The sequence below is a fragment of the Parastagonospora nodorum genome, assembly GCF_000146915.1.
Source record: "Parastagonospora nodorum SN15 chromosome Unknown scaffold_6, whole genome shotgun sequence".
Lineage (NCBI taxonomy): Eukaryota > Fungi > Ascomycota > Dothideomycetes > Pleosporales > Phaeosphaeriaceae > Parastagonospora > Parastagonospora nodorum.
In genome coordinates, this window is record NW_001884554.1 from 805,965 (window position 1) to 829,226 (window position 23,262).

Genomic DNA, 23,262 nt, shown 5'->3' on the forward strand with positions numbered 1-23,262 from the left:
TAGGGAAAAGCGAGTCAAGAAGCAACTCGTGCCGTCGAACTCGTCCCTTAACACCCAAAAGCATCAGCTCAGTCAGCCACGTCTTCAGCCCCACGATCGCGATATTGCGTTCTGGGAGTCTAGGCTGCCTTAGTACCTTGGCAGGGGCCCCTTACCCCAGAGCCACCTATCACACTAACCACACATGACGCCTTTATGTGCTAACACCACCACATCAACTTCCTTTTGGTCAGGTACCTGCAGTCGCTTGTGTAATGGCCTCACTTCAGCTGCGTCCAGCTTCTTTGCGAAGCACTGCTAAGCGACCCAGAGGCTGCGCATCGCCTGAGCCTACACAGCTCCATTTGTGCCTACGGGCTCTCACTACTGTGAATTCGGCTAGAGCTTTCAACTTTGTAGAAGCTTGTCTACCTCTTTATGAAAGTCTAGAAGCGTACTATTGACGTCCCTACGGGTTCACCGAGAATGCGCTCACATGGTGGAAATGAACATGGCGCTGGCTGGAAGAGTGAAGAGAAATGCTGTTGAACAACAACATATAAGTTTGCGACCCCAAGTCCTAGCCGAGCTGTATCCAACACGAGGTGCTATATCCCCAAGTCGATCATTTGAGTACACAGTGCTCGTCCTCTCCTTACTGCTTAAAAATCCTCATCATGCGTTCCCTCACTCTCCTTTTTCTTGCATTGGCTCCTTGTGGGGTGCTCTCTCAGCGCATCTCAAAGGATGCAACCTGCGGCGGTGCGAAAGGCTATTCTTGTCTTGGATCGTCCTTCGGGAATTGTTGCTCGCAGGTATGTGTCTACGCACCATCGGCTGAAAGACTGTACATATGCTAACGTATAGCATAGTATGGCTGGTGTGGTAGCGACAGAAACTACTGTGACAAAGGCTGCCAATCCAAGTTCGGAAAATGTAACCAGGACACTGTCGTGAAGTCGTCCAGTGCTCCGGCAAAGACGTCATCCAAGGGCTCTGCGCCTTCTGTCATCCCTGCGTCACCATCTAACCTAGCTGTCTCTACCAACGCGCGATGTGGAAAGTCTTTTGGCGATAAAACTTGCATAGGTAGCCAGTGGGGAGACTGTTGTTCGCAGTACAGTTACTGTGGATCAAGCAAAGGTACGAATGCGCCCTACTGGTACGGACAATATTAACAAAACTAGACCACTGTAATGCAAAGACATGCCAGAAAGGTTATGGAAAGTGCAATGCTCCGCATTCGTCGAGTACCTCGATTCAGACCTCTGCAACGCCTTTGACTTCGTCAAAAGGTAGCGCGGTAGCATCGGGTACATCAAGTGCTGCCCAGTCGTCCGCCTCTCTATCAGCCCCTGATAGCGCTGGATCATCTGTCCCGCCTTTGTCAACCGGCATCTCTGCTGCCTCAATCCAGTCTTCTAGCCTGTCTTCTAGCCTACCTTCAGCCAACACTCCATCGCCAGCCGATAGCATCATATCCGTCAGCACCCTCAGCTCGGCTTCGACTCCCGTACTCGTCGCCTCCGCCGGGTCGTCTCCGTCTTCTGAATCCACCACTATTGCTTCTCAGAGCAGCTCATTGGATGCATCTTCGACAATAAACAACGACAGCCCACCGTTCACACCGACAGCGAGCGTCGTTTTACCATCAGATCCTGAACAGTTCCTTGCTACGTTCACTTTCCAGGACGACCCGCTGCCAACGCCTGTCGCAATGGGTAGTCCACCTATCGTGACGGGCGCTGAGCCCATGTCACCAAACTTGGTACCGACGTGTCTCATTATACCAGGACAAGCTGACGCTACGTTCAACTTGTTAGAGCCGAATGATCGTGTGCCTATTGTTAAACGTGCTGATGGGACCCTCGGCCCTATCAAGGCGCCAAAATCCGAGGCGGAATACGAAGCAATGAAGCCTATTGTCGTCGAGGACGTCAAATTGACCTCGTTCGCGTTTGTCAGCAGCGGCAACGGGCTCTTCGACATCTTTACCAATGACAATCCCCGCCAATATGTTGCCAAAAAGCCTGATGATTCGGTGACATTAACAGACCAGGTCACCAACGACGATCAGCTAGTAACGTCCATCTTCGATGTAACATGCGAAGGCCGCGTCACTGTGCGGATTGGTACGCAATACTACACCTGGGCGCTGAGTAACGGCAACACAGTGATGGCAAAGGCGGACGGCACGCCAGACACGATGTGGACATTACCCACTAAAGCGGCTGCGGTGCAGCGACGCAAACGCACCAAGTCGCAGGACAGCTATGTCCCACGCTGCCCATCGTATCCTCGACCCCTCGACGCACGCGTTTTCGATGGCGCCCGAGGCAACAATCCGAACAAGTGCGGCTCGAAGTCGTTCAAGGTCCCAGATTTGAGCTTCGGCAGTTGCTGCGACCAACACGACAACGACTTTGACGACTGCTCGATGACATTCATGGAGGGTAACAACCGGTTCCTTTCGTGTATGAGCGGATCTGGATGCAAACATCTAGATCATTGGTACAGCTATCCTCTCTACCTGGGATGCTTGAATACGGCCTTGTTCTACTACAGTGTGGTGTCAAGCGTCGCGGGACAGATGGCTTTCTGTAAGTGTTTTGCACAGATGCAAGCATCATAACCTTCCTAACAAGAGACAGACTCTGCCAACACTGATCGATGCAGATGCTTTTGCACAGGCTCGACACCCGACGGCTGCATGGTCAAAGGGCAGTTCCAATGTCTCAACGTCAAATCTAACGATGTCAACAACTGTGGCGCTTGTGGACGTACCTGCCCCCAAGGCTCAAGATGCGAAGGCGGACAGTGCAAATGTCCTGCGGAACAGTGCGGCGATCGTTGTGTGAGCTTGTCTTCTCACCCGAAAAACTGTGGAAGTTGTGGGCGAGGGTCTCCGTCTGGCTACTGTGTTCAAGGCCAGCCCTACACGCCTCCAGCCTTTTGCTCTCGCGGCAACGCCTTCCGGAACGGAAACTTCGCGAATGGAGGAAACGACTGGAGTGGGCAGATTGTCAGCGGTGGTGGCAACTCGCGCTTTGATGTTGGCTTTGATGGTGGAGCCGAAGATGCAGACAGGAGTGTGGGCATATTCTCTCTTTATGCACCCAACGGCGGCGCCAACCTCAAGACCTCCCTCAAGATGTGCCCCAAGTTGGCATACAAACTTGGATTTCAAATCCGCCGACCCTACGGCACGGATAGCTGCACGTACTACGTCTATGTTGCTGGCGAACTCAAGAACAGTGGCCCGGTGCCACAACCGACGAAAGTGGGTGCTGGGTGGATGTGGGTGTCTGGTCTCAGCGCTGGGCCTTTCTATGGAGAGCGACAGGGTGTCAGCGTAGCTGGGCCTGAACTTTCGGTGGACTTTCAGCTCGACATCCGGTGCTCGGGCAATGCGCCATACAATTTCATCCGCGTGGACCAGTTCTCGGTGAACCCAGCACAATAAACGTAGCTGGTAATAGCTTCATTCTGCTGTCTGCTTGACGCTTTTAAGAGTATAAATAGTAATAGTAATAGTAGTGCCCAATCTTGTCGCACTTCAACGTTTGCGCTCATACTGCATGTATATCCAAGCAGTCGCCTGAATCTGGCAGGGCGCCAAATAAACGAAACACTAAACGTGGGAGTGTTTGCTGCTGTGTTGCAACTTGCCGTCGCATTATCGAGTCTCCAGCTGTGTGACGCATCTACCGAAGCAACGTAGTAACCTTTGCCTATGAAATAAACCTCTAAATGGCTCTGCGACATGGTGCTATCTAGATTCGAAATTTGAGGGAATCGTACAGCTATTTTCGTCATTTCGGACCGATACATGACAAACAAGACTTTTTCATCATCCTCTGAAGAAGTCGCAAATGTTTACGACTCAAGGAATCCAGACAAAGCCTAGCATGAAACAAAATTTACGAATCGTAATGTTCCAGACCATGGAGATGGGCTTACCGGGCTCTGCTTCGCGACTCTTGGTTTGGACCTGCTTTTTGGAGACTCACCACCACTTACCTTTGTGGTATACAGATCTGTAGTTTGCGGATCCTTGATCCTCGGGCAACTCCGTGCTAGGCGGGTAGCTGGATAGAACTTATGCTCCTGCAGCTCGATTGTATGGCAGATCAGAACCTTCGAAGAGTCATGTCAAGGGAACTAACTCGTATAATCTCGCGAGTGAAATCGAGCTAAAGCGTTGAGTGACACATGCGGGTTACTCCTTTGTGGGAACATGACTCAGACATATTGCTTTTTCCGGCGTTGTCTTACTCATGGCAATTTGTCGATGGCAAGATAGCGAATCTTTGTTCCTTCTCAAGTTCATTTCAAGAGTGATCAATATCGACCATGCACTGGCTTGGCCTGCACCCACCCATTGGCGATGCGGTCGGTTTTGCTAATCATGCGCCTGTAGGTCACGAGAGGCGAACACCCAAGCATGTTCTTTCTTGCATTGGTGCGAAGCATTGATCCAATATGCATCAATCCATTGCTTTTCTTTTCGCAAAATAGTCGATCCGAACAACGCATAAGGTTCAAGGATAGGAACTGAACGGTGAGCGTCTCTAACTGCCAATTGCCGACAAAAATGAGTCGTTGTTAGTACAGTTTTCAGCTACTGCCGTGAACGCACAAACGTGTAAGCACAGCTGGTCTTGAAATTGAAGAACCATGTACTTGCTTGCTGAGGGAGTAATACTACCTAGGGCTCATAATAAAAATAGGTGAGATTCAACGATGATGATTGATATCCAACGAAAATGGCCGTAATGAACGTTGCTCGACTAGGTACTCCCGGGATCCACGTGTAAGGACCTGTGGACGTTCATCTATAACGAACCAGAATAATCTGTGCTAAGCGCATTGATGCGTATGCAGTCTTGTCAAGATCGCGTGCTCTCCTGCACATCTGTTGCGTCTTCGATGTTGCTTATGCTAATACTGCTCGTGCTCAGACCCGGGTACTGGCGATAACATAGAATTTGGATCGCAGTGCTATTCCCACTGCCGTGTTCATCACAACAACAGAGGCTCTGTGGAGCAGCCGATACAGTTCCAACAAGAGCATGGTTCTTTGCGTGGGAAGGACTGGCCTGTCGTATCTTGAGATGCCGTCAATCGCTTCTTCTGCATGTGATAGGGGCATGGCGATATATGAGACGGATCGAGTAAGGCGGAGCAGCCGCCACCCGTCCCGCACAGAACGCAACTTTGGTTCGTGTTGACAATGCATTGCAGTAATAAGCATCGAGTAAAGTAAACACCTAGACATAAATTTCTTGAATCACAGCTGAGCAGCTTTGCAAGTCCTCAAGAAAATTCGTACTATTCACCTAGCTACGAGCAAATCTATTCACCATAAAATGCTGCGAAGATGGCTTGTTGTATTCTGTTGGATCAGGCGTTGTCCCTAACATGCCTCGCTTGCGGGGAAGAATGATTGAGAATCAACAGCCCCACATGGTGTCAATACGCGCCAGTGCTAAGGAACTCCCTAGGTATCTTTTAGTTCTAGTTTGCTCCAGCGCATATTGCGTGCGGAAATGGTTGATGAGCCACGATCCCATCTGTCCCTTGTCTTTTACAGCCCAGGTTTCTACAGACGTTGTCGATGTGCATGTGGGGCATGAGCCACCTTGAGCCACAAATGCGACGTACCTATGTATGGGCATGGTCGCGAAAAGAAAGCATCAGGGGCTCCGGACCGCAATCGACAAAGAGAACAAAGAATCAAGATCGACCCTGGAACTTGGCGGGGGCTGCTTGATCATTGACGGCTTGCTGGGTGTATCTAGATACCTAATAAGCAATTACCTAAACATTGCTGACGGGTATTTTCACGTGAGCGCCGGCAAATCCAGGAACCGGGGCAATTTTAACATAGGAAGTGGTTTCGAGGATACTGGAAAAGGGCACTTTCCGAAATCGATCAGGGCACGATCAGTATCGACATTAATGCTGGGGGAGATCTAAATTTTGTAGGATGACATGCACCACAGCGATCATCCAGATCCCCAGAATATTTCCCAAACAGCAGCCAAATCGGGCAATGTTACCATCACGTGGTGGTGTTTCATGCAGATATCCGTACAGCCCTAAGCCACTAAGACCTAACTGGCTTTCCTCCGGAAGCGACCCGAACTTCCGAAGGATGTCGCACCTTGCTTCGGTGGCGGTCTGCAACATGGAATTGGCGAAATTTAAACTTTCCCAGGCACTCTAGGCGCGTTCAGCATCGGCACCAGGTCGCCTATCTCACGGGATTGTCGCTCACTGAAGTCTAGCCCGCTGAGCTATGAGCCTAGTCTCCGCGGTCCTTCGTGGAGCCTAGCCAGGAACGGTCCTGTGGCAGACTGTGCGTTCCGGAAACGTCGAATCATAGCGAAATACCCACCTGGGATCGATTACACCCATGCTAGTCAGAGATCCCCGGCAAAGTAATTGAGCCATGAGCTGACGTTGGGTAGATGGGTATATTGGTACGCTACGATCGCTAGAACTGGCTATGCCCTTTGACTTGCTTTTGAACAACGATCGACTCCCATGAAGTTTACTTAAGCGCTGTACACTTCAGCCTTCGATGAGCTCTGCAGATGTGTATACTCGGGCGCTATGAGATTGTTTTACCTCCTCCTGTCGGTCTTGACGTGGGCCCAAATTGGGACTGCGCAGGATGATACTACGGAACTGCTTGCTGCAGTCCCAAGTCTCCCTACATGCGCGGTATGTTTCTGCTAAAGAGGAAAATTTGAAATCGAAGGCGTACTGATTCTTCTCGGTAGCAATCCTGCCTGATGACTGCACTGGATCATTCACCCTGCCAGCCTACCGACCAAAAGTGCTTATGTACCAGTGCTCAGTTCATTGGTGCGACAGATGCATGTGTAATGAAATCTTGCACTCTCAGGCAAAGTTTGTGTAAGTCAAATTTCACCACATCTTTGGTTTATGTTTTGGCTAATTGTTCACTTTGCTCATCAGTTACCAAGAACACTACTACAACGCTTTGTAATGCCCCAATGCGCGATGAATCAGACAAAATCCGCGTCACAAACATCATCATCGTTGTACTCGCAGCTACCTGTTGTGCGTTGCGCATTTTCCATAAGTGCTTGACCTCCGGCCTAAAAGGACTCGACGTGGACGACTACATCGTGCTAGGAGCTACTATACTGGGAATCGCTACCGTCATCATTATTGACAGAGGTGTCATACCCAATGGAATCGGAAAAGATGTATGGGCTGTCCCATTCGAAAACATTACGCGCTTCTCCTTTTGGTTGTACATCTTGACACTCACATATTTCTTGATGGTGCCGACAGTCAAGCTTGCACTCCTCTTCTTCTTCCTCAGGATCTTCCCAAAAACCTGGACTCGACGATTGCTATGGGCAACAGTCGTATTCAATGTCATATATGGCATTGTATTTATAATCGTTGGCGTCTTCCAGTGCAGACCAATATCGTACTACTGGACGCAATGGGATGACACAAGCTCTACCTCTGGCCACTGCAACAACTTGAATGCCATAGCCTGGTCGAATGCCATCATCAGCATTGTTATTGACATCTGGATGCTGGCTTTACCACTATACGAGGTATACCACCTTCAGTTGTCCTGGCGTCGCAAGATATGCGTGAGCTTGATGTTTCTCGTCGGTACCTTGTAAGTTGCCCGGGCTCTAGATTTCCAAGGGCCAGTGTTAATAAACTTCCAGCATCACCGTGGTTTCTGGACTTCGACTTCAATCGCTCGTAAAATTTGCTACCTCGATGAATCCGACATGGGACCAGGCCCAGATAATTCACTGGTCCAATATTGAAATGGGTGTCGGTGTTGTTTGCATATGCATGCCATCCATACGTATCATGCTTGTCCGTCTCTTTCCCAAGGCACTTGGCTCCCGGAGAGACGCTACGCATGTTTACTCAAAGGAAGGCAATCGCAGTGGTGCGGGTGGACCACATATATTCAAAAGTGGCCTGGATAAAAGGTCGAGCAGGGCTCCACATGCTATCACCTACGCACAGACATATGCAGTACACCGTGGCGATGGTGACGAAATCTCTCTGGTGCAGATGGAGGATCTTGAATCGAAGGCTCCAAAGGCATCAAGCACCCATACCAGCGAAATAAGCATGTAGATATCGTTGAACAGACTCCTTCTCGCTAAAATATTTGCTGAGCCAGAGGCCGATCGTACTACGGTCACTTCCATTACATTAAGAATACTTGAGCAAGTGCCATATATTGATGCTGTTCAAGTATTTCCCTGATTGCCTCCGAATTCTGTCAGCGTGAATCTATCTGAGTCTCCAATCACAGTCCTGATTCCTCGCACTCAAGGGCACTCTGACAGTACCCTAGGAAACTTTACTTCACGGCTTCGACCTTCTCTCCGAAAACATCGTGCTTGGCGTCTTCTACGATTCGGCACTGATACTGCTTGAACTTTCTCGCAGAAATACCCTCCTCGAAGATCTCATCGAGTTCCTCTAGGGATCGCGCTTTCGTCTCCGGAATGAAGAAATAGAACCAAATCAGACATATGAAGTTCGAAGCGGCCCAAATGTACGAATACTGCGGCCCCTAGTCATGTCAGTTTCGGTTTGAAGTAAGAGTTGTCACACTCACCAGTTCAGATCCTGCGGATTAATGAAGTATGGCGTACAAAAGCCCACGAGCCATGCGAGGAAGTACCCGAGCGCGTTAGCGCTTCCTACGGTCGAAGCACGAAGTCGCGAGCTGACCATTTCCGTTGCTAAGGGCGAAGTTGCGACTCCTACTCCGGCATTATAGCAAAACATGAAAAGCGCGGTAAAAGCGACCAACACGTTGCCCGTCGCCTTTGAGTTTGGCGAAACGCTCGAAGCAATGCCGCACGCTAACTCGCATAGTCCACAGCTTAAAGCACCTACAATCATAATCGATCTCCTCCCACAAATCTTGTTCATACTGAACAGCCCGACATGCACACCAATGAAGCCGATACAGGTAATCATAATGGTGTACTCGAAAGCTTTGGTAATACCAGCAAGGCTCAAGAAGTATGTCTGGTAACCAATGAAAAACCAGCTTCCCGACGCAGATTGCGACGCAATCGTAGCGTAGCACAATAGCGTTCGTCGACGATCATGGCCCTTGAACATGTCCATGAGCTGCGTACTCTTGGCGATGCGCTGTTCTTCTGCAACTCCGCGTAGCATCTCCGCCCATTCCAGTTCGAGTTGCTCGCCGTGGTCGGACCGGAGCGTTTCCAGTGACTTGCGCGCTGCATCGGTCTGATCATGGTGTAGCAGCCACCGAGGACTTTCTGGGACGAAGAGGAGGGAAATTGTCAGGAGACATGGGACGATGAACATACAAGCTAGCGGAATGCGATAGCTGAGTTTGCTGAGATGGTGCTTCGTATAGTTGTCGACCACGGAGCCGATGATGCTGCCAAGGTTAACATAGAAAGAAAAGAGTCCGACCATGATTCTATGAAAGTCAGTATCGAGAGATGTTCTGCGACTCAGGAGATCATCTTACTCTCGAAGATGTGCGGGTGCCGCTTCACTGCAATACACAGTCGAGAAGACTACGAAGAATCCATTTGAGAACCCCAGGAAGAGGCGGCCGACGTAGAGACCCGCCGGTGAAGACGACCCGATCTGTAATGCGACAGATCCAGAGCACAAGAGACATGCCAGCCATAAAGCTGGTCTGCGACCAAAGTAGGCGCCGAAGATACCTGCCGCGATGGAGGAGATGCAGGCCCCTAAATTCATCAGGCTGGTCATGAGCTGTTGTACGGTCGACTACCTCACACATCAGCAACTCCATTGATGTCTACATGCGACACACATACATCAATGCCATAACCCAGCGGACTCGTGGGATCTTCATACCCAAACACCATCAGGAATCCCGGCATCGCTTGCAAACCTCCCACCGCTGCAGTATCTATACCGTACTGCATGCTGGCCATTGCGACCGCTGAACAGATGAGGAGACATTTGCGGTTGGCCCACAGCGTGGACTTATCTATCGAAGTCATGGTGTGGAAACGGGGACGATGCAGTACGGTGAGACTCACGGAGGTACACTACACTTATCTACTTCCACTCACAGCTTACATGGTACATGAATCGTTTGCGGGGTATGGGGATGGTGATCTTACTCCGCAAAGCGGAGTAACAGGGTCGGCATGAAGGCTAGCCGAATGAAGTAGCATGCACCGGCAAATATAATCCAGATGCTCTTCCCGCACTTGGGCTTACATAGCATGATAAGTCAGTGGTTCCAGAGTTTCCAAAGGCTGAAGGAAATGCGAAACTGTCTCAGGCTCCCATACTCTTCCTGAATAATTGTGTTTATCGTATCTCCTCGTTCTATCACTCAGGGCTTTTCAGCACCCTGAATGGCGTTTTGAGGTCCACCAGTAAATCAATTGTGGGGCGCTTCTAAGCAACTACTGATTCTATCGAATTTGAAGTTGTGCGATCATCCAGGGTATTCCCATCAGTGGGACGTTTGTAGTAGGAAGAGAAGTGAATGCCGGTAGGTACAAGCATGATCCAGAAGTCTGCCGTTTCGCGTTCAATTTCGTCAGTCTTGCGGAAGACTAATGTATATGTATATATACTACGGTAGTCTTCAGACGTTCGGTCGATACGGTGTTGCGAAAACCGGAAGTAGTACACTACCCTAAGTTTCTGCGCATTGAAATCAATTAGTCGCAGGCAAGGAAGCATAGATGATGAATCTTACTAAAAAAAAAAGCAAGTATAGTAAACAGGTGCTGTTGGTGGCAATGGAACTCTAGTCTCGAATATGGTATTCCATAAAGCCAATTACCCATATCGCAAAGGTGACGTAAATCGCGTTTTCCTTGCAAAGAATGTCGCAAGGTTTGTTTATGCGAGAAGTGTTGAGTGAAACAGATTTGTATAAGAGCGCAAGAGGCAGCTTGTTTTGCAGCATGAGTAGTGTGTGTCCCCGTGAAGTGATACCAAAATGCTTCGCTCGATGGACTCAACCAAATTGGAATCGAGTCCAAACTCCGCAAGTACACATCCAAACGCCGACTCATCTACCAAAAGTACTGAACCTGTACTTCGTTTCGCGGTCGTACTTGGACAGATTTTCCAGCGCCTGCTTCCCCTCTCTTTCGATAGTCCGCTTGATCGCCTCACTCTGAGGCATAAACTTGACTTTGAATGGCTCAGGTCGCCAGTTTGACCCGTTACTAGTTCGCGTCAGCACAATACAACCGCTGCGATAAGTACTTACGTGTAAGCAAAAATATCCACCGGCACCTCATTTCCATCTTCATCGACAGCTGGCTCGATTTTGTACGCCCAGATCAACCTACAAACACTCAGGAACGTGCCCTGCTCAGCCAACGCCTGTCCATTGCAAGACCTGCGACCCCAACCAAAAGTCATATAACCCTTTTCACCCGGGAACGGCCTCGCATCCTCGGTATCCAAGAACCTCCTCGGGTTGAAGCGATCCGGTTCTGGGAATTCTCTCTCGTTGTGATGTATTGCCCAAACGTTTCCTTGAATCCAGGTGCCCTTCGGGATGAGATGCCCGTTCCACATATCATCTTGTGTAGGCGCATGCGCAGTGCCTCCAATAATGGCAACCGAGCGCCAGCGAAATACTTCTTTGACAAAGGCACGCATGTATGGTAACTCATCGCCAACACCCGGGCTGCGGTCATGACCGACTACTCGATTGAGTTCTTCCCATCCAGGTTTCATTGTCTCTGGGAACGCGCGCATGGCTAGCACTGCAGTGATAAGGGTGCTGCTTGAGGTGTCGGCGCCAGCTCCCAACAGATTTGCAGCTAGATTGGAAAGTTCATCAGGAGTAAGATTGTACTTGGGGCCTTCGCGGAAAAGATATTTGCAGTAGTTATCTTGCTCGGATTCGTTGGCTTCTTGAGCGAGAGCGTAGAAGAACCCGTGACGAGCGCTGCTGTCGTGTTTGCTGGCATACACCAGACTGCCCATGTTAACCTTTCGTTGTGCCAACCAATTCGATACTGTCGATACCCCTGTTTCATGTTAGATGTGCTATTTGTCAAGTCTCGTGTGAAGGACAAACATGGAAAGCTCTCCATCACTCGTGGAAAGTCCTTGGCGATGACTGCAGCATGTGCGGCTGCTTGCATGAAGCCGATAACCTCTGTAATGATTGGGTCTGTGGTGGTTGAAATGCGACGACCAAAACCAATGATGGAAACGACGCTTGCAGCATAACGTTCGAAGTGAGTAAAGAACGCTTCAGGTGATGTGAGAAGGTCGTGAACAACGACTTTGTTCTCATCATCCTGGAAGGTACGGTATCCTTGGACCTGCGTATGTTAGCCGTGAAGGTTGGTTGTCCAATGTCACTCACTTATTGTATGCCAACACCGAAGTGAGTGAGTTTCTTTAGAATACGAAAGCGGTCGCGTTGGTCCTTGGTGTATGTGTATTTGTGCAGAAGATTAGCCTGCCCTGCGCCCAGCTCGGCAAATATGAGCATGCGTGGGCGTGAATTGTATATCCCTGCTCGTTTGACTAGGAGCTCGTCGGCAGCCCAGGCATCATTGATCCATATGCTTGGTCTCCTTGAAACAGATGAGCAACCAAAGTACACTACTAGTGTCTCTGAACGTACCTCCCAAGCCAGAATGTGATCAGAGGAGAGTTGTGTTCTTTCGAGAGCTTCTCGAAGCGGTACCAAGGCTTATTGTCGGGGAGGCTGAATGTGTTGCCACATATAGGCCACGGAAATGGCCCTGGTGGCTATTATTCTGTTAGTACTAGCATCTTTTATGTTGAATTTCTGCTTACCATGCGCCATCTCGTATACAGCATCCAAGCATAATCAACAGCGAAAGCTAATAACAATAGAGCTAGTATGCGAGGCAGGGTAATCCAAGAGGCGAATTGAGTCCAAAATGGCGCCTCAGAGCTAGGATTGCCGTCCATATCGCTTGGTTCCATGATGCTAAGGCGTCAAATTTGTCATTCGTGAATTCGCAAGATCATTCGTCTAGTCGTCTTCCAGCTAGGTCCGAGTTCTGATAATGAGATCTATATTCCTCTTACAGATCTATCGACAAGCTTCACAAGTACGGATAAAGCCCCTTTTAAGGCATGATTTGTAAGGAAAACCCTGACCTGGGGACGACCCTGACGTATTGAGCTCACTCTAAGAATATTGGTGGGGTAAGCTGAAGAGTATCCTGGGCCTCCAGAATATCCTTCCTACCAGACAGAATTGTACTGGAGGCGTATTCCTGTAGGGGGCTTTGAATGTGCCCCGCACCAACCCCGACCGACTGCATTGCACAGCATACGCCAGGCCTATTCTATAGGCCGGGCGGCTGATGTGAGGGTATCCCTTATCTTATCACAATAAGCTTGCGGGCCACGATTTTGCTGTGCATTTTTCATGCGTTTCGTACTCGGAGCAGGGCGCATGAGATTTGGGAATCTGGCGCCGTAAGAATGATTTGTGTAAGACTAGGGAAAACTGCGCGGAAGCGATGAAGAAATGGAAAAGGAATAAAAAATAGACTGTTAAGGAGAGAGCGTGTCTATTTGTTTGAGGTCAACAGCATATCGTAAGACACAAACTCCCAGGAGACATAGCGTAGCCACACTTGATATGCGGCTTCTGCCTAACTTAAATACTGCCGTTCTCGGGTAAATGGCATACTTTTGTCTCTTGGAATTTTCGATCGTTGGCCTTGTCTTTGTATGTCGCAATCATGGCAACAGCGTATTTCTCGACCTGCGAGAACACGTGCATCGTGCATCGAACATGGGGTAGAGTTCGCAGGTGGCATGACGTAATCTGTGCCAGCGGAAGGACTACCCGATCCATCGCGCTAGCGTCGCATCACTCTTTCTATCAGCGACGCGACATTGCGCGCTCATGAACACCCGGTGGCTTCGAGATGCTCTCGTCATTACAGAATATACCTGCTACCACACTGGGCTCTGATAGCCCTGCGCGCTGGTATGTCCGCGATTCAAAGTCCTGAGGCGACCGACACCGTCCCCAATGGCCAGCGAGGTGTGAAGCGTGGGTCCATCTTGCATCGTGTTGGGAGTACAGTGCGAGACTAATGAAAGATCAGGCCGGCGACGATCTACCTTCCTGAACCCAAGAACCTATGTGAAGGAAGAGCTCTGGAGACAAGCGCCAGTGCTCACGGGAGAAACCAAGTTTGAGCCATTGCACAATGCAAAAAACATACTTGTAACTGGCGGAGCGGGCTTTATGTACGTGGTTCGTGAAACGAGTATGCAAGGGGTCACAGACATCTCAAATGCATACTGCACAAGCCTACACTAACGGCATGCAGTGCCTGCTGGTTCGTGCGCCATCTCGTACTTACATACCCAGACCACTACAACGTAGTGTCTTTCGACAAGCTCGACTACTGCGCTACGCTCAACAACACGCGCATACTCGACGACAAGGCAAACTTCAGTTTCGAAAATGGCGACATTACATCGCCCGCGGATGTCAAACGGGTGCTTCGCAAGCACAAGATTGACACCATCTTCCACTTCGCAGCGCAATCGCACGTCGACCTAAGCTTTGGAAACTCATACGAATTTACGAACACGAACGTATATGGCACACATGTGCTCCTCGAGAGAGCTCGAGAACATGGCGTGAACAGGTTCATACACATCTCGACAGACGAAGTGTACGGCGATGTGCCTGTTGGTGCTGCTGATCTCGGCGAGACGAGTATATTGGCGCCCACAAACCCATACTCAGCCAGCAAAGCCGCGGCAGAGATGATGGTCAGCGCATATCGGAGCAGCTTCAAGTTGCCTTTGATCACCATCAGGGCAAACAACGTCTATGGACCACATCAGTTTCCCGAGAGTATGTGAAACCTCGAGTAGACGGGCTCATGGCTAACATAACGCAGAGATCATACCGAAATTTATCATGCTACTCCAGCGCCAACAGAAGCTGCTACTCCATGGCGACGGATCGCCTACGCGACGATACCTCTATGCCGGCGATATTGTAGACGCGCTCGACACCATCTTCCACAAAGGCGTCATCGGTCAGATCTACAACATCGCATCGAAAGATGAGATATCCAATACCGAAATATGTCACCAACTTCTCGACATATTTGGACTAGAGCACGACACACCAGCCGAACTGAAGGAATGGGTGCAGCACACAGAAGATCGACCTTTCAACGACCAGAGATACGCTACAGATGGCTCGAAACTTGCAGCGCTGGGCTGGGAACCGAAGACAAGTTTCGACGAAGGTCTCAAGAAGACAGTAGACTGGTATCGCAGGTTTGGTGAGGTGTGGTGGGGAGACATAAGCAGAGTCTTGACGCCATTTCCTGTGGTTGAGGGTACTGAGATATGGACAAAAGAGGAGCACGACGATCTGCCTTCATCCGACGGAGAAGCGGTACCCGAAGGCAATGTCGAAATGTGGTCGCAGCATGCAAAGCTGCGGCTTGATGCATTGACAGGAGCAAAATAGTATCTGAACGTGCGAGGGTTGTTGGCATCGCGGAATTGGTAAAACATCCGCATAATCGATTTGCTGCATACGTCGATACAGCGACATGGTGTTTGAGGCGCTGTATCTCAATCAGACCTTAATTTGCACAGTTGGGTCGTTGGGCTGCCCGTATGGTTATGCAGGGACAGTGCAGTGCGGGACAGGAACGGAAGCCACGACCCATCCCATTCCCATGATCGGGCAGTGGAATGGTCACTTAGGTTCGAAGCTGAACTTGGAATTCAATAAAGTCTGTCTAGCGAAACGTAATAATCGCGTGTACTTTGTACCGATGCAGTTGCATGTCTCTTGCATGGTGAATCCTGTCTTCGTGTGGCGAGTGCTCAGCCTTCTGGACCTCGTCAGTGCTTGGGCGGTGTTCTGGTCGAAACGCCCAATGCACCGCGCATCCACTGTCCAAACGCTTTCTCGCTCCCCTGTAACATTCAAATACACTCAACCCAGCACTTCAATTTCGCGATCCTAATCCTCTTCACATACTACCTCGACTCTTTGCACGGATTGTGGACATCGAAGTCACAAGCCAATCGATAAGCTCACCCCCACAGTTTCAGCTGCCTTGGACCGACTTCCACCGCGGCCTTGGACCGTCGTTCAAAGACATAACCACACGCAACCATGGGCTTTCTAAGCAAGAAGAAGGGCGAGGAAGGCGAGGACAGCAACCGCTCTGCCCTCTTCGGTGGTAGGAAGAAGAAGGACAGCCCAGCGGCCCAAAACCCATACGCTGCGCCCCCAGCGAACGACCCATACGCCCAACAGGCACCTCCAGCCTACAGCGGTGGCAGCAGCAACTCTTCGTTCCGCCAAGAGAAGAGCCCCGCTGCGACAGGTCCCGGCCAAGCATACGGAGGACAACAGCGACCTGCAGGCTACGGCTCCCAAGGAGGAAGCTATGGCGCACAGTCAGGCTATGGTGCCGACCGCTTCGGAGGTGCTCCTGCGCCAGCTGCGCGAGCCGGGGGATATGGTGGTCTAGGACGAACAAACTCGCAAGACACCATGACCATCCGACGCCGGTCGCAACGAGCTCTTCGGCAACGCTCCGACTCGACATCAGGGACCTCCGCCCCAACAGTCGGGCGCATACGGCCAGAGCGGTGCCTATGGAGACAGTGGAGCCGGCGGCTATGGGCAATCTTCTGGCTCTGGTGGATACGGAGCATACGGCGATCGCGAGCTGACGGCTGAGGAGCAGGAGGAGGAAGACATTAGTGCGACTAAGAATGAGATCAAGTTCATGAAGCAGCAGGATGTGTCAAGCACGAGGAACGCTTTGAGGCTGGCGCAGCAGGCCGAGGAGACGGGTCGTGATACTCTTGCTCGACTTGGCGCGCAGGGCGAGCGCATTCATAAGTACGTATGTGTCAGGAGTTGGGAAGTAGCATGCTAACTATGTGACAGCACTGAACGCAACCTCGATCTCGCGAGCACACAGAACAGACTCGCAGAGGAGAAGGCTCGTGAGCTGAAGAGTACGTATCGCTTCCTATGTGTCAAGAATTCGTACTGACATCCACAGCTCTCAACAAGTCCATGTTCGCAATGCACGTCTCCAATCCCTTCACCGCATCCTCCCGTCGCCAGGAACGTGATGATAAGATGTGAGCTCACCCACTCTCCCCTGATTTAGCTCACGCTAATGATCTACAGCATGGAAACCCACCGCCAGGAGCGCGAACAGCGCGATGCCACGCGCAAAGCTGCCTGGGACTCCGCCGCGCGCAACGACGGCGCCACCCGCGGCCTACAGAACATGAGCGCTGGCCAAAAGAAGAGCACGCTCGCGGACCGTGCCAAGTACCAATTCGAAGCCGACTCGGAAGACGACGAGATGGAGAACGAAATCGATGGCAACTTGGGTACGTACCTCTATGCTAGTCAAGTATGATAGTTGGGCTAACGCGGAATGATAGATGCCCTCCACGGCGCAGCTAAACGTCTCCGCCACCTCGGCCAAGCTATGGGCGAGGAGGTGGATACACAGAACAAACACATTGATCGCATCACGGGCAAGACTGACAAGGTGGATGATCAGATTGCCATGAACAGGGCGAGGTTGGAGAGGATCAAGTAGGCGATGATAGTTGGCAACATGCATAGGCGTTTTTGGGTAAATGATTACAATGATTATAGAGCTTTTGGTGCATGTCTTATGATGAGTCGTGAATTAGAGGTGTGATGCTTATCTGCCCCACAAATGAAGGTTGGAAGTCATCATATTGTCCCGAAGCCATGAATGAGGAAGGTGGACCATATTCATGGTGCAAACATCATACAAGACTGCTTTTTGATCGGAAATGATGAGATGTACACCATCGCGAACATCAAATGACGACAATTTCACGCCTGTGAGAGGAAAATTGTGGTCATCAGATGGCGTGGTGGAGTCGCGGCGGATCACTAGACCCACTTGGCTCCATGCGGGGAAGACAGCTCCAAGCTCCCAGCTCCATGCAAGGTACACGACAAGCTCGCAGCTGACTGCATAGCTACACTTACATATCCACCAATCCACTGCATCTTCGCGTTCTTGACTTCTATCTTCTAAGCTGCTCGTTCCTCACTGTCAAACCGCAATTGCAATCATGGGTGGCGAGTCTCATCGCAACATGGTGGCCGCTTCCGACTACCCCAGACACGCGGCCGGTCCCGTAGGCAAGCAGATCCACCACATTTATCAGGACCGCTTGAGGCAATTCACAGACGGCGGACAGTATCGGGAGCAAGGCATCGTTGGGTGAGTCTTTTATAGCTTCCGCGAGTACCATCTGGTTCTAATACGTAATCAGCAAGCTGCGCGAAGCTACCGCCTCGGGCCCCGAATGGGTCAAGCTGTCCGTCTACTCGCCGCCAAACCTCTCGCGCCCGCTGTTCAAGGAAGCGACGTCCCATGAATTCAAAGATACGAAGGTCGGCGAGTCGTTTGGGCCGAGTTGGTCGACGCATTGGTTCAAGGTGCGGCTTACGGTGCCGAAGGATATGCTGAAGAAAGAGCGCCTGGAGTTTGTGTGGGATGCGAATAACGAGGGCTTGATTTGGACCGAGGATGGACATACTGTGCATGGCTTGACTGGCGGTGGTGAGCGTGTTGAGTGGATTCTGCCAGACAGCTTCAGGGACGGCAAGGAACATACGTTCTACATCGAGATGGCGTGCAATGGCATGTTTGGCAATGCGCCGGGCGGAGACTCGATTCAGCCCCCGGACCCGGATAGGTACTATCAGCTGCACACGGCGGATATCGTGGCTGTCAATCTCGAGGCGAGGGCGCTGTACTTTGACTTTTGGGAGATTTCGGATGCGGCAAGGGAGTTCCCGGGTGAGTCGGTGGAGGCGCATGAGGCGCAGCAGGTGGCGAATCGCATTATTGACGCTTTCATCGCGGACGGTGGGAGTAATGAGGGTATTGCCGAGGGGCGCAAGATTGCGAAGGGGTATCTTGGAGACAAGATTGACTCGCATAAGGTGTATGAGACGGACAATGAGCCAATTGTGTCGGGCATTGGATACTGTCACATCGATACGTGTTGGCTGTGGCCGTTCGCAGAGACAAAGCGCAAGGTCAATCGGTCGTGGTCAAGTCAGTGCGATCTGATCGAGCGATACCCCGAGTTGCGATTCTGCTGCACACAGGCACAGCAGTACAAGTGGCTAGAACAAGATTACCCTTCGACTTTCGATCGCGTCAAGAAGAAGATCAAGGAGGGCTCTTTCCAGCCCATTGGTGGTAGCTGGGTCGAACACGACACCAACTTGCCTGGTGGAGAATCACTGATCAGGCAGTTCTTGTACGGCCAGCGCTACTTCGAGAGCAGGTTCGGACAGCGCTGCAAGACCTTCTGGTTGCCCGACACTTTCGGCTACTCGACACAATTACCACAAGTCTGCCGCATTTCTGGTATGACGAGGTTTCTCACACAGAAGTTGAGCTGGAACAACATCAACAACTTCCCGCATACGACGTTCAATTGGGTTGCGCTCGACAACAGCCAGGTCATCTGCCATATGCCACCATGCGAAACATACACAGCTGAAGCCGACTTTGGCGATGTCAAGAGAAGTGTGTCACAACACAAGTCGCTCGACCAAGACAAGACATCACTACTTGTCTTTGGTAAGGGTGATGGTGGAGGCGGTCCAACATGGCAGCACCTCGAGAAGCTCCGCCGATGCCGCGGCATGAGCGACAAGACCGGTCTTCTCCCCCGTATTAAACTCGGTGGCTCTGCAGACGACTTCTTCGACCGTCTAGAGAAGAAGATTGAGAATGGCACTGAGCTAGTGACATGGTATGGCGAGCTCTACTTTGAGTTGCATCGCGGCACGTACACTACACAATCAAACAACAAGCGCAACAATCGCAAAGCGGAGATCATGCTAAGAGATATTGAGTATCTGGCCACCCTTGCAACTATCAAGAATGGCTTCGGAAAGAAGAGCGCGTACAAATACCCAAAGAAGGACATTGATGACATGTGGGAGAATGTGCTGCTTTGCCAGTTTCATGATTGCTTGCCGGGCAGCTCGATTGAGATGTGCTATGATGACTCTGATAAGGTATGTGTAGGATGTCCAAGAGGTGGGATTCTGCTGACGATCATAGATTTATGCTCAGGTCTTCTCCACTGGTGAGCGGTTGCTCTCAGATGCGTTGTCGGAGCTCGGATTCGACGATGCGAAGAGCTTGACGGCGGATAGCAAGCTCGTTGCCATGAACACACTCCCGTGGCAGCGAAGTGAGATCGTGAAGCTGCCCGGTGCTGCAAGCAAGGCACCATACGGTCTCGCCCACGGCAATGGTCTGGGCCCACTCGATGTCCGGCCACTAGCTTCGCCATATTCTGCCAGTACCGCAGCGATCAAGCAACTCAGCTCCAACGAATTCGAGCTTCGCAACGCCCAGTTCATCGTCAAGGTGACTGATGGCGCCATCACATCTCTATACGACATCTCTGCGGACCGCGAGGTTGTCCCCAGGGGCCAGAAGGCTGCTCAACTCGTCATCTACGACGACAAGCCGCTCTACTGGCAGGCTTGGGACGTCGAAGTCTACCACCTCAAGTCCCGCCAAGAACTCTCGCCCAGTAAAGTCACCATCACTGAGTCCAGTATTCACCGCGTATCGCTCGAGATTGAGACCAAGATTTCAGACAAGTCCTGGATCAAAACCACGTTGTCCCTCCCTGCAGCCGTCGGCAACGCCCCCACCGCCCTCGAAATCGACGCCGACATCGAATGGCACGAGACCATGAAATTCCTCAAGGTCGAATTCCCAGTCGACATCGTCAACACCGAAGCCAGCTACGAAACGCAATTCGGTGTCGTCCGCCGCCCGACCCACTACAACACGACCTGGGACATGGCCAAGTTCGAAGTCTGCGTGCACAAATGGGCCGACCTAAGTGAAGCTACCTACGGCGTTTCCATTCTCAATGACAGCAAATTTGGTTTCGCTACCCAGGGCAACGTCATGCGTCTCAGCCTGCTGAGAAGTCCCAAAGCCCCAGATGCTCATGCGGATATGGGCCACCACTCTACGCGCTACGCTATCTTCCCGCACAAAGGTGGTCTGGATGAACGCACGGTGAGAAAGGCATTCGAATTTAACAATCCGCTTAAAATCATCGGGCACTCTGCCAGCGTGAAGAGTCCGAGTATACTCAACACCTTCGCCATACACAATGCGCCAAACCTCATCCTCGACACCATCAAGCGCGCCGAAGACGACGAAGACATCTCGCGCCATGACTTGCCCGTAAAGTCTGGACACAGCGTCATTCTGCGCATTTACGATGCGTTGGGAGGCAAGAGTAAGGGCGTGTTGACGTGGGGGGCGCTGAAGGTGAAGAAAGTGGTCAAGTGCAATGCGTTGGAGGATGAGGAGGAGAGTCTTGAGGTTAAGGATGTGCATGGAGGGGATGGAGGGAAGGAGAAGGGGGTTGTGGTGGGAGTTAGAGCGTTTGAGATTGTCACCCTGAAGGTTGTGCTGGAGGATTAGGAGGGTAGTGGGATGAGATATGTATGGAGCGCTCGGGGGTGAGGGTGTAGACGTTATCGTTGGAGCAATGCTTGATATTGCAGATGTATTTGTTCACAATGATTGCGAGTTGGTGTGGTGGTTGCTTTTGTGATGTATTTAGCTCGTTTCAAATATCCTGTTCTCGATGCTGCACAACGGTGAAGACATCCCACGATCACGTCACTGTCTTACCAAATGCCGACCTCTGATTCTTTTCGTCATGGTCTCAGGCGAGGTATTTTCGATCTATCGAAGCCTCGACCTTCTGCACTCTGCTGACTTGTACCAATATTTCACATCCTCGTCAACCAGCGCATTGACTCCTTCAGCGATAGCAGGCACATAGGTGCAATACACGCTGCCTTGCAGAAGTGGCATGATGTTTGATAGCTTTACTATCTCATCGCCTACCCCATGGGGTAATCAACAGCGAGAGCCCGGAGTTGAGCCCTGAGTACATGAGGCGGCGAATTGGCTTGATCCAGCATGCTGAGGACCTCCGTTCTGGCTCCAGGCCGAGCTTATCGTATACCGTATGGCCCTCAAGAAAGCACCGGAACATATCTCGGTATCGGATCGAAATACAATCGTAGTAGTTGTCGGAGGTTCAATATTCTCCGAATTTGACCCTTGACAACAACAATATACTTGACCGGAAGGATCTGCGCCAAGTACCCGAGCTCATCGCAAGCTTCAAACACACGGATCGGGTATTGGATGCCTTTTCAGAAACAACCTAGAACTCAACGATACAAGATGTCTGAGTATGCAAAGGACGCCTTGATCCCATGTCGACTGAGCTCCTCGGCGATGAGGAATAGCACCGACGGCAAACATACCTCTGCAAGAACAATGCATCGGATGATACAACACTAGGACATGGCCGAATCAATCATACCTAGGTTGGTATTTCTCCAGGATCTACACACTTCGTCTGGACGAAGCCGGTCGGCGGATATCTCATTGTCTAGATTCAGTATCCAAGCCATGCTTCTCGGCATGCTTCCATCCTTGCTCGAACTTACCTTCTCTGCATGCATCTCGGCGCTATGTTGAAAACCATCCTGTCGGGTAGCTACACATGTCTTTGCGTCGACCGATCTGCCTGGACTTGCCTTGAGCATCTAGCTGCAGGTGAAGCATTCGCCCGACGCCCACGAACATGCAACGTGCAACGTGCAACGTGCATGTCCGGGCCAATTCACCGGCCAGCGCCGAACGGGAAACTAACCGCGCTTGTATGGTTCCGTCCGCGCACCTTGCCAAGATTGAATCGTCGGAAAGCATGGCAATCTAGGTCATAGCGACGTGGATCGGAGTGTCGCTCAGGGTCCATGTTGATGCTTCGTACGTTATACATGGACCCTGCGTTGTTTAGGATCAAGAAGCCGTGTTTCTCGGCCTTATGCAGCTTGCTTTGTCTTGCGCTGTGCCGATAGCAGGGTGTCTGGGAGTCTGCGCAAGCACGGGAGGAAGTCGAACTAAGGCAGTTGGACCGGTTTGAGTGAGACCCGCGAACTCGGTAAAGCCTTGGAACAGACGTTACATCTCTGCGTTGTCGTGAGTGGGGTAAAGCCACCCAAATGTACTGATTGTAGTCAGATAGTTCGCGTATCGACGAACATGCGTGACAAAGTCGTCGGGCTGATCAAGTAATTCGTAAGGCTTGGGATATGAACGTTGAGCAGGCCAT

The 23,262-nt window shown here is 51.0% G+C and overlaps 8 protein-coding genes across 8 annotated transcripts; 5 read left to right on the forward strand and 3 right to left on the reverse strand.

Moving 5' to 3' along the window:
• Window positions 1-1,696: 1,696 nt before the first annotated feature.
• On the forward strand, window positions 1,697-3,442 carry SNOG_04464 (hypothetical protein; the record flags this gene model as incomplete). Its single annotated transcript, XM_001794829.1, has 3 exons — window positions 1,697-2,579; window positions 2,656-2,833; window positions 2,869-3,442. 3 exons carry the CDS (start codon window positions 1,697-1,699, stop codon window positions 3,440-3,442), a joined length of 1,635 nt encoding a protein of 544 aa, XP_001794881.1.
• A 3,562-nt stretch (window positions 3,443-7,004) lies between these two features.
• On the forward strand, window positions 7,005-8,157 carry SNOG_04465 (hypothetical protein; the record flags this gene model as incomplete). The annotated part of the gene is made up of 2 exons (XM_001794830.1): window positions 7,005-7,651; window positions 7,704-8,157. 2 exons carry the CDS (start codon window positions 7,005-7,007, stop codon window positions 8,128-8,130), a joined length of 1,074 nt encoding a protein of 357 aa, XP_001794882.1. The 3' UTR covers window positions 8,131-8,157.
• Window positions 8,158-8,359: 202 nt separating this feature from the next.
• Window positions 8,360-10,025, reverse strand: SNOG_04466 (hypothetical protein; the record flags this gene model as incomplete). Its single annotated transcript, XM_001794831.1, has 5 exons — window positions 8,360-8,575; window positions 8,668-8,870; window positions 8,964-9,466; window positions 9,518-9,786; window positions 9,837-10,025. 5 exons carry the CDS (start codon window positions 10,023-10,025, stop codon window positions 8,360-8,362), a joined length of 1,380 nt encoding a protein of 459 aa, XP_001794883.1.
• Window positions 10,026-11,056: 1,031 nt separating this feature from the next.
• On the reverse strand, window positions 11,057-12,149 carry SNOG_04467 (hypothetical protein; the record flags this gene model as incomplete). The annotated part of the gene is made up of 3 exons (XM_001794832.1): window positions 11,057-11,216; window positions 11,261-12,020; window positions 12,083-12,149. 3 exons carry the CDS (start codon window positions 12,147-12,149, stop codon window positions 11,057-11,059), a joined length of 987 nt encoding a protein of 328 aa, XP_001794884.1.
• Window positions 12,150-14,333: 2,184 nt separating this feature from the next.
• Window positions 14,334-15,505, forward strand: SNOG_04468 (hypothetical protein; the record flags this gene model as incomplete). The annotated part of the gene is made up of 3 exons (XM_001794833.1): window positions 14,334-14,352; window positions 14,381-14,875; window positions 14,922-15,505. 3 exons carry the CDS (start codon window positions 14,334-14,336, stop codon window positions 15,503-15,505), a joined length of 1,098 nt encoding a protein of 365 aa, XP_001794885.1.
• A 660-nt stretch (window positions 15,506-16,165) lies between these two features.
• Window positions 16,166-17,696, forward strand: SNOG_04469 (hypothetical protein; the record flags this gene model as incomplete). Its single annotated transcript, XM_001794834.1, has 6 exons — window positions 16,166-16,517; window positions 16,558-16,903; window positions 16,952-17,022; window positions 17,070-17,151; window positions 17,201-17,409; window positions 17,464-17,696. The coding sequence occupies 6 exons, from the start codon at window positions 16,166-16,168 to the stop codon at window positions 17,622-17,624; spliced, it is 1,221 nt and encodes a 406-aa protein (XP_001794886.1). The 3' UTR covers window positions 17,625-17,696.
• Window positions 17,697-18,135: 439 nt separating this feature from the next.
• On the forward strand, window positions 18,136-21,645 carry SNOG_04470 (hypothetical protein; the record flags this gene model as incomplete). Its single annotated transcript, XM_001794835.1, has 3 exons — window positions 18,136-18,287; window positions 18,340-20,107; window positions 20,154-21,645. 3 exons carry the CDS (start codon window positions 18,136-18,138, stop codon window positions 21,546-21,548), a joined length of 3,315 nt encoding a protein of 1,104 aa, XP_001794887.1. The 3' UTR covers window positions 21,549-21,645.
• An 822-nt stretch (window positions 21,646-22,467) lies between these two features.
• SNOG_04471 (hypothetical protein) lies at window positions 22,468-22,905 on the reverse strand (the record flags this gene model as incomplete). Its single annotated transcript, XM_001794836.1, has 3 exons — window positions 22,468-22,536; window positions 22,595-22,693; window positions 22,828-22,905. 3 exons carry the CDS (start codon window positions 22,903-22,905, stop codon window positions 22,468-22,470), a joined length of 246 nt encoding a protein of 81 aa, XP_001794888.1.
• Window positions 22,906-23,262: the final 357 nt, after the last annotated feature.